The sequence below is a fragment of the Ochlerotatus camptorhynchus genome, unplaced genomic scaffold (genome assembly GCF_037179485.1).
Source record: "Ochlerotatus camptorhynchus isolate MF236.1 unplaced genomic scaffold, CSIRO-AGI_Acam_v1.1 ptg000313l, whole genome shotgun sequence".
NCBI lineage: Eukaryota > Metazoa > Arthropoda > Insecta > Diptera > Culicidae > Ochlerotatus > Ochlerotatus camptorhynchus.
This window is the reverse complement of record NW_027040801.1, coordinates 3,167,183-3,177,513: the sequence shown is the minus strand read 5'-3', so window position 1 is coordinate 3,177,513 and position 10,331 is coordinate 3,167,183. Positions and strand designations below refer to the sequence as shown.

At 42.3% G+C, this 10,331-nt stretch overlaps 1 protein-coding gene across 1 annotated transcript; it reads left to right on the top strand.

The window, feature by feature from the left end:
* Nucleotides 1-5,282: 5,282 nt before the first annotated feature.
* LOC135707529 (uncharacterized) lies at nt 5,283-6,344 on the top strand. Its single transcript, XM_065229372.1, has one exon. The coding sequence runs from the start codon at nt 5,283-5,285 to the stop codon at nt 6,342-6,344; it is 1,062 nt and encodes a 353-aa protein (XP_065085444.1).
* The last annotated feature ends 3,987 nt before the right edge of the window (nt 6,345-10,331 follow it).

Genomic DNA, 10,331 nt, shown 5'->3' with positions numbered 1-10,331 from the left:
TATAAATACCAAGTAAATGCAAAGCAGAAAACCAAAGCCCAAACGAAACTTACCTTGACTCTCACAGTCGATAAATATATCTAATGGAGGTCTTCGAAACTTTGGAGGTAGGTTCACTTTATATCAAAATTTTAAAACATGGTTAAAAACAAATTTGGGACCTTGTGGCTGCATTTATTCCGATAGATTACCAACATTTAATGATGCTTTCCAAAGCACAGGAATATGCACTTCTTATTCTAAATATTTCCAATTTTACTCCGAAAATTTCACCCGGCACCCGGATTTAAAATATTTTAGTAACCTTAGCTTATTTACCGCAAAATAGTAGAAAATAATGTTTCCACCAAGATTTACTTGCACATGTGCACGCGTTCAAAAACCAACCTGGTCTATACAAGGTGTGGAGATCTAGCCCTCACGTATGTGTTGGTAGAGGGAAAAAGGTAAACATTGCTGGAGAGGATGACCACGACGTCATAGCAGTCGAAAGCAAATTTGTGAAATATGAAGTACAGCAAATTCTAGATATGTTTGCATGACGATTGCTCTTGCTTGTATGCTTTTGTAAAGTATCCGGGAAATATCAGCAGCCGTTTTGTATTTTTATAGTAGCTACTTACTTGAAAACGGGCAAAAACTGACCAGGAGGCTGCTTTTTCCTGGTATACAGTGTGCTAATAAAATAATCAATACATTATCTCAAAATTCAGTGGAAAAAAAATCATATATGTTGGCTTCTTACAGAAATTCTATAATTCATATTCAATTTCCAATGCAAACGCTGATTGAAACAAACGTTATGACGTAACTACGAGCGTGTTTGAGCGTACGGAAGAAGCAAATCGTGCGAAGCCGACTGAAAGCCGAGTGAAAAACGAACTGCACCAATACGCACAGGCCATCAATTCCACACCTTGTATAGACCAGGTTGTTCAAAAACAACTACTAAAATTTAACATTTCAGTGCCCACATTTCAAAGGGGCGTAATTGCTTTTGTAAACAATGGCTTTAGCTATCGATTTATCGCAAATAAAAGTCCATCCCTTCAAATTAACAATGCTAGCTGGCAAAGTAAACATTCCTCTACCTGCTGGTGTCATTAATCTTCATGAGTAAGTTTTAATTCACGAGAAATCGACGGCTAAAGTCATTGTTTACTAATACAATTACGCCCCTTTGAAATGTTGACACTGATTTGACGGCAGACATGACGGCAGAGATAGCACACTGAAAAAAGGATACTACAAAGTAGATGAGAAATATTAGGTCGGTTTGAAAATATCAGATGGGAATCAAAGATATTTAGAAAGTATTAGAAAATATTTCCTAAACTATAAGATATAAATATTGCAATGTCTTGCCCATCATGATGCTCACTTGCAGTGAGCACTCATACATCTAGTTTTTACTGGAAATCCTATATATGAGTGATCATTGCAAGACAGCCTACACGGTAAAAAGCACAAACGAAGTGACAGACGGAGCGGCTTGCAATTTGATTTGACGCACTTACATTTTAAATTTTCGAGTGTACCTCACGGCAACACTATCTACTCATATGTACTAGCTTAAAGTAGTTCATGCCACTGGGGTACCGCCTGTTATCTCTTTTTCTCTAAAGAAATTTGAAAGGAGAGCCTGTTGTCAAACAGCATATCATTATGTCGTCTTCGTTATTATCTGCACTTCTTTTGTATAATAAAAGACTATAGATCAAAATGATTGGGGGTAAACACATCGAGTTAACATTTGCTTACATGTAAACGATGTTGAGCTGTCAATGACCGACAGTTTTTGCTGAAAATATGTTATGTTTGAAAATACTAATTAGCAATTTTCGATTAGCAATTGATCGACTCTCTTCGTAGACTTTCTCTTTCGTTAATAACTTGAGCGCATAACTGTTTTTTTGTTGAATTTGTCGTATTAGATACTAGATTAAAACTTCTTTTAACGATCTGTGAGCAGAAAAAACCTGGGAATGTCTTTAATTAGCCGTGAGCATACAAAGAAAAAGTCGACGAAGAGAATCTGTCAATGTTACTTAGGACCTAATGCAATGTTTAGCAATCACTGATTCAATTACACAAGCCCACTTCATCTGGCCCGTTTCAAATGGATGTTTTGGGAATGGGGGTTGAATGCGAGAGGCTCCCAAACATACAAACTTTGCTCTTTCATTATCACGACGTTTTTATGCATAATCCAGTGTGACGTAACGTTGGATCATGCGTAAGAACACCGTGAAAACGAAAGAGTCGACTATATTCCTTCTGTCGTACCTATAGTAATGCACACGGTTCCCGCACTGACTGTTTCTTACTTTTTCACTCTAATCAAAATTTCCTCCGATGAGTGAGAAAACAGCACCCCGTCAACGCGAGTTGCCAGATCATTGCACACAAAACCAACTTGAATTAATTCAAATCAAAAATACTAGCGAACCTGGCGGTGAGCGGCGGAAAGTGGTCTAAAATTCTATTACAGAGAACCACATTATTTTAATTAATTTCTTCGGAGAAAGTCGTCTGTAACTTCGTTTGTGATATTACTACCCAGATCACATGTTTCCAAGTGACATTGAACAACATCGCAAGGCTTTTAGTAGAAGAAAGGCGAGACATTGAGCAATAAATTTGATAAGTTTGACACTGTTTTGTAATCGAACTTATCTGAGTAATCCACTAGTATTGACTACAGCAACAATTTCGTATTACTCACGCTCTACACAGCAAAAAAATGTAATATTGATCAACGTAATTCAAGCTGATGTATGAAATAATGATGTAACGGGTGATACGGTCAAAATTTGGTCAATATCAACTTGACGTATTTCTTTCAATTTTGCATTTAAAAAACCTGAACACCCCTCATTTTGAAGGTGTGTGTGTGTAGAATGTTGCTCCTATTTTGATTTTGGAATTCACTCTTCAGTTGTCAAAATGCCGTCCAAGCAAGAAGAGCAGCGTATCAAAATTTTGCTCGCGCATCGCGAAATTCCGAGCTACTCGCACGCAAAGTTGGCAAAATCGCTAAAAGTTGCCAAATCAACCGTTACAAATGTAATTAAAGTGTTTGGGGAATGTTTGTCGACAGCCAGGAAGTCTGGATCGGGGGGAAATCGAAAACCGGAAACCACTGAGACGACAAAGAGAGTTGCCGGTAGTTTCAAGCGAAACCCTAACCTCTCTCTCCGAGATGCCGCAAATAAGCTGGGTGTATCGTCTACAACCGTGCATCGAGCCAAAAAACGAGCCGGACTATCGACTTACAAGAAGGTAGTGACTCCAAATCGCGATGATAAACAAAATACGACGGCCAAAGCGCGATCCCGGAGGCTGTACACGACGATGCTGACGAAGTTTGACTGCGTGGTAATGGACGACGAAACCTACGTCAAAGCCGACTACAAGCAGTTTCCGGGACAGAAGTTTTATACGGCAAAAGGAAGGGGAAAGGTAGCAGATGTTTTCAAGCACATGAAACTGTCAAAGTTCGCAAAGAAATATCTGGTTTGGCAAGCCATCTGTACCTGTGGCTTGAAAAGCAGCATTTTCATAGCTTCCGGGACTGCCAACCAAGAAATTTACGTGAAAGAGTGTTTGAATAAACGTCTGCTGCCTTTCCTGAAGAAACACGGTTGTTCGGTACTGTTTTGGCCGGATTTGGCATCTTGCCATTACGGTAAAAAGGCCATGGAGTGGTACGCCGCCAACAACGTGCAGGTGGTTCCCAAGGACAAGAACCCTCCCAACACGCCAGAGCTCCGCCCAATTGAGAAATACTGGGCTATTGTCAAGCGGAACCTAAAGAAGACCAAAAAACTGCTAAGGGCGAGCAGCAGTTCAAGGCAAACTGGCTTTCTGCGGCGAAGAAGGTGGACAAGGTGGCTGTACAAAATCTGATGGCAGGGGTCAAGCGTAAGGCCCGGCAATTCGGATTTGGAAAAGCGGAAGCCTAACTGACCAAATTTTGACCGTATCACCCTTTAATAGCAAAAAGCAGATACAATATTACATCAATGGATGTAATTTTGTTTGCAAAATCGATGTACATCGTACAATGTGATATTACACAACCGATGGATTGACCTGGTTGCAGCAGTTTCGATGTAATATTCAACAAGTTTTTTTGCTGTGTAGAACGCAAATTATTTCGGGTGGAAATTAAGAATTATCGGTTCTCTCGCTTGACTTCATTTGTTGCTGACTTGCCATCTTTGCGAGTAATGTTTGTCATGTGCGTTTTTAACATTTGCTTCCAAAAGCAAAACTAATCAAATTGAATGGATGAAAACAGTGGTGCCGATTCAAATGATAATCATTTTGATTTAAAGGTGTATACAGTACATATTTTTCAACGACAAATCACTTTGTTTCAAAACGCAAATAACTTGAAAATCAATGATAAATCACTTCTATTCGTAGTGCCGCATAACAGACTGAGTCAAGTGCAAGAACATTCGGATTAGATGTGATACCTTTTAACCGTGTACGCGGAGATTTGAAGTATATGTCTTAATTTGCCTGTAGATTTGTATTCTCTAGCCAATAAATTATCGCACTAAAGCTTCATGTTAGATAGCATTTGAAACCAACTCTTATAATACATAAGGTTACAAACTTTATCATACAAACGTTCATGTAAAGTTCCATAACCATTTCAGTTAAAGTTTAGCAGGGATTATAAACAATTTTAACCATTATTGGTAAGGTCAAGTAATGGTTCGTGTAACGACGGACCCCCCGTCGCAGCGGCGCCGTGCGCACAGAACGCTGAATGAACCATCGCACTTCACTTCACATATCTCGATGACAGCGCACGTCCACGATTGTCATCGCTGTAGAGTATGGGAAAAAACAATCGGTAGAGAGAACGATTTACAACGAGTACAACAGTAATTCTAAAATAATTTATTATTTGTACTTAAAAGTATTTGACTTTAAACGAGTGCATTTAAATGCGATACCTATATTATTCTACAACACTAAAAGTAAGTTTGTTTGCCTAAAATATAGCTTCAAATTAGTGAACTAATAATATCTTAACCTAGATTCAGCTTAAAAACTACAACGTACGAATCCGACGACTCACTACTTGAACTATTGTCGGTTTACCAAAATTGTAAGTTGAAATGGGAGCAGTTTGTAGGTTAGACTAAAATAAATATCCTTTTCTAGCTTGAAGCTAACAGCACAACAAAAACAGCGTTTGCTCTCGGGAGTTGGAAAACCCGTCAAGTCTTCAACCGTACATTTTCTTCAAGAATTTTGTCGGGATGTTGTACCGAAGTGACGAAGTGGTGAAAGATCGTCATGAGATCACGTTGCACAGTTGCCAATCATGCAATCGTCCGGATGCGGTGGAATCGGACATGGTAGAATGCAGTACGTGCAAGCTATGGGAGCATTTTGGCTGCGCGGGTATTGATCAAAGGATCAAGCAAGCGGATCGCCGATACCATTGCAAAATATGTTGCTCCAAGCTAGGAGCAATTAGCAAGCAGCTACCGCTTCCCGCAGCAGATCGCCCTATTCGAAGCACACGGGCTAGTTCGAAAAGGAGCCAACAAGATCCGACAACGGCGGCAAGTGTTACGTCGAGCGTTCGTGCAGCAATTCTGGAGGCCCAGCTGAAGAATGCGGAAGAAGAACTACGACGACGGGAACACGATTTGATGGAGCAAGCCGAAATAAAGAAGAGGGAACTGGAAGAATCGGAACGCCAGCTGGAGGAGAAGAAAAAGTTAGCAGAAGAAGAAAGAAGTCTACGTGAAAGAAAATTGAAGGAGGAAAAGGAATTAAAGGCCATGCAGTCGCAGTTGAGGAAGGAATCCATGGAAAAGCGGCAGGAAATCATTCGGCAAGCAGCTTTGAATAGCAGTAGAGGTGGGTCCATTCCGGAGTCTTTCCAAAAGGTATCGGACTGGCTGGAAGAGCACACGGGTGCTGGAGGATTAGAGGGAAATCCAGTGGAAGACAATAACGTCAATCCCCACTCTAACAAGTTTCCTATTAACCTAGCACAGCAAGTTGGGGGACGAAATCCGTTGATAAGTGGAAATTCATCTCGACGACCAGCAGCTTTACCCCCTCAACCAATAACCCATTTAACTCCACTTCACTCTGGTGAATCACCAATTCCTGCACCTCAAGAACATCCGAATCGGAGCCCGGTTGGTTTCAACCTGAACGATCAACGACCCAGACAGATAGGTTGGTCGATTTCGAATCCTGTCGTGCTTACACAGCAACACATTGCTGCACGGCAAGTACTGGGCAAAGAGTTGCCAGTGTTGGAATATCAACGAAGAGAAAATACAAACGTGTTAACTTTGTAAGCGTCACTTTATTAATCGTCCCATAGGTTACAAGGTTGCCAGTCATCACAACATTATCTCTCTTTATTTCATTTTGAAAATGATAAAATATCGGAAGGACATTATTCCATTGAATAATCTTCGTAACGCTTAGGACGTACAATCTTCCGGCGGGGCCTTGCATCCGACGATGCGCTCACTGTTGGTAACACGGCACTTCCGAATTCAGTTACCTTTGGATTTTCCGGGATTCCGTTGTCGGATGAGTTCAAGGTTTTCAGGTGGGAAGTGTTACGCTTGTACCTTTGTCCACTAGGAGTTTCAACGGTCGCCATACTACCGTTTTTCTCTACGACCGTTGCAGACGTGGACAAAAATGTAGGGGTTAGCTTATTATGCGGTTGCATATTCCTCATCAAAACTTCGTCACCAACCTTGATCGTAGTTTCCTTAGCTCCAACCCTCTTGTCTCGGTTCTCCTTGGCTCCGTGTTTTACTATGGCATCACGATCTCGCAGTTCTTCATCGAAGATTACTTCATCCTGCATGTGTGGAAATAGGTCTCGAAATCGACGTCCAAACATCAAAGTCGCTGGGGCAACTCCAGTAACACTATGAGGTGTCACCGAATACATATACAAATATTCTTGAAGCGCGTGTTCCATATTGGTCCTTTGGTGTTGACTGATCTTGAGCACCTTCATGAGTGAACGATTCTGCCGTTCCACTTCTCCGTTCGCAGCAGGCCAGTAAGGTGTCGTGTGAGCGAGTTTTATGCCGTAGTCAACACAGTAGTCCTTGAGCTCTTGACTTGAAAAGTTTTTCGCGTTGTCTGTTGTCAACACAAACGGCAGTCCCATTCTCGTGAAAATTTGCTTCAAGACTCGTATTACATCAGAAGATGTAGTGTGGGACATGAACTCGGCAATCACGAAACGGCTATACAAATCAACTAGCACAAAAATGTATTTACCATTCGGGAGAGGACCAAGAAAATCAGCACTCAAATGCACCCATGGGGCTGACGGCATTTCACGTAAACGCAGCGGTTCCGGTTTGTTCAATGGTCCAACCATTTGGCACTCCACACAGTTTCTGCAGGACCTTTCAACATCGGCATCTAGTCCTGGCCACCAAACAGCCGAGCGCAAACGACGTTTCATTTTCTCCTTCCCCGGGTGTCCAATGTGCGAAAGCTCTAGCAGTGCAGCCCGCAGGCCCTCAGGAATCACTATTTTATTCTTCCTCAGCAGAATTTCCTTGATGAAACAGAATTCGGTCTTGAACGGCACAAATTTCTTCAAGCTTTCATCCCAGCGATCATCTAGAAGAGCTTGTTTCACTTTCTGGATCTCTTCGTCCTCTTGCGAATTGAGTATTATCTCGTTCATCGTGATAGCAGCAGGTTTGTTCATCTCAACAATCAATCCCAATGAATCCTCCGTCGTCTTGTCAAACGTTGTAGAGCTGATTGTATCACACAACCTCGATAACGGATCTGCAATATTGATTTCACCCGGAACATGAATCACAGAAAAACGAAAAGATTGCATACGCAGTATCCATCTTTCTTGACGCTGATTTGGGTGTGATGATTCGTTAAAGATGTGTACCAGCGGCTTGTGATCCGTGACGACAGTGAACTCCAAACCTCTCAGGTACATTGCAAAGCGTTCAGTAGCCCAGACTATGGCAAGAGCCTCTTTATCCAGCGTTGAATACTTCTGCTCCGTTTTGGTTAGACTTTTACTAGCGTAGCATACGGGTCTTGATTTCGATTTAGTGGTTTGCAACAAGACAGCCCCAAGGCCTTTCTCGCTAGCATCTGTTACCAGCATGGTTGGATAACTAGGATTATAGAAAGCCAGATTTCGTGGATTCGACATAACGTTCTTAATTTCGTTGAATGATCTCTTTGCATCTTTGGACCAATGAAATTTATTCCCTTTTACGATCATTTCCCTCAGGGGGGCAGTCGCATTAGATAGCTTAGGAATAAACTTCCCTACGTAGTTTACTAGACCCAAGAAGCTACGCATTTCGGTCACGCTCTGAGGATGACGAAAGTTCTGGATCGCGTTCACCTTGTCATTTGTAGGCAGAATCCCATCAGCAGAAAGTTGATGCCCCATGAAGCAAACCGTAAATTTACCGAACTCGCATTTCGATTCGTTGATAGTGAGGCCATGTTCACGTAGACGATCAAGGACAGCTTTGAGCCTTTTATCGTGTTCTTCTTGAGAAGACCCATAGACCAGCATATCATCTATGAAGACTTTAACACCTTTCAAACCTTTCAGCACTCTCTCGATACAGCGTTGAAAAATCTCGGGGGCAACGCTCATGCCGAACATTAGTCTTTTGTAGCGGTAATAAGCATCTTGCGTCACAAACGTCGTAATGTCTCGCGAATTTGGCGATAGTTCGATTTGATGGAATGCCTTCACGAGATCCACTTTGCTAAATACTTTACAGCCTTCCAGGTGCGGCATTATTTCCTCGAAGGTTGGTAAAGGATGTTTCTCCGGAATAATAGCCCTGTTCGCTTTTCTCATATCCACACAAAGTCGCACATTCTTGCCGTGGTCTTTGATAGTTACTACTAACGGCGATGCCCAAGTGATATTCAGGGGCGCGAGTTCGATGATATCCTGTTTCAATAAATCTTCGATCCGTTCGTCGACTAGTTTCTTTAACGGAATCGGCAACCGTCGACAGGGTTGTTGAACAGGTGGTACGGAATGGTCAATCTTGATGTCAACCTGTACATGCTTCAGCTTTCCGATCGAGAGTTTCCCCGCATCACTAACATTGCACAATACGCTGTGGATTTCGAGGATGCCCAAGTCCATTGACGTTTTCTTGCTCAAAAGGTTTCCTCCTTTGTTTCCCTCGACGACATAGATTTCATGATGCACTGTAGCATTCTTCGTTGCAATATCAGCTTTAATTATTTTCTCCACTTTCAGCTTCCCATCACCATACGCCCTCAATACCTTGTCCGACTTTTCTTCCTTGCTCACTACACATTCTTGTCCTTTTAGCCATTTCCAGGTTCCACGAGTAATTACATTTACGTGAGCTCCGGAGTCCACAATCCAACGTAGTTCCACGCCACCAACGTAACATGTTACTTTGTCTGCATCAGTGCTGGTTGCATATACGTGCTGCACATCGTTCTGCGCTGCTTCACAGCTCTCGCTCTCCGATGAATCCGATACAGAATCATAGTCTTCACGGACTTGACGTACTCGAGATTTGCTTGTTGTTGCCTTCACAGTTTTGGTCTTGCACATTTTTTTTAAAATGACCCACGATTCCGCATTTGTCGCATACTTTACTTTTGGCCGGACAGCTTTTGTCGTTTGCGAAATGTCCTGGGTTTCCGCATCGGAAACATGTTTCGTGGCGATCCAGGTGGCGAGCAACTTTCTTCACCAAATTGACAGAATCCTCTTCGACAGACTTCTTCATTTGCTCTCTATTCCTCATTACCGTTTCCAAAATCCGACCTTCATCTGCTATTTCCTGCACCATCATCAGCTTTTTCTTCAATATCGATTCCCGCAGAGAATCCAAACAACACTTATCGAAGACCTGTTCGGTAATCCGCATTTCCAGGGCCACTCCATAATCGCAAAGTCTGCCCTGATCCCGAAGACGATGGATGAACTTCTCGACTGTTTCACTATTCAACTGTTCCATTTTCCGGAAAACACATCTTTCATATGGTACGTTATTCAACGGAGCAAAATGAGCATCAAGCAAACCGATAGCTTGTTTATATACATCAGAACCCGCAGGGGGAGCAGCGTTGTGTCCTTCGATGTTGAAAAATATGTCTTGTTCTTCCGGACCTGCGTAGTGAAGCAGATAAGACCGCTTCCTAGAAGGCAGAGCTACGCAATTAACATCAAGGAACAGTTCAAACGAGCGTTTCCATTTTGTCCATCGGCTCCCGATGGAGGCACTGTCCGCCACGTCGAAGGGTGGTACCGTCGATTTGTT

Excerpts from the sequence above, each read along its gene's own strand:
- LOC135707529 (XM_065229372.1), top strand. The coding sequence starts at position 5,283 with ATGTTGTACCGAAGTGACGAAGTGGTGAAAGATCGTCATGAGATCACG.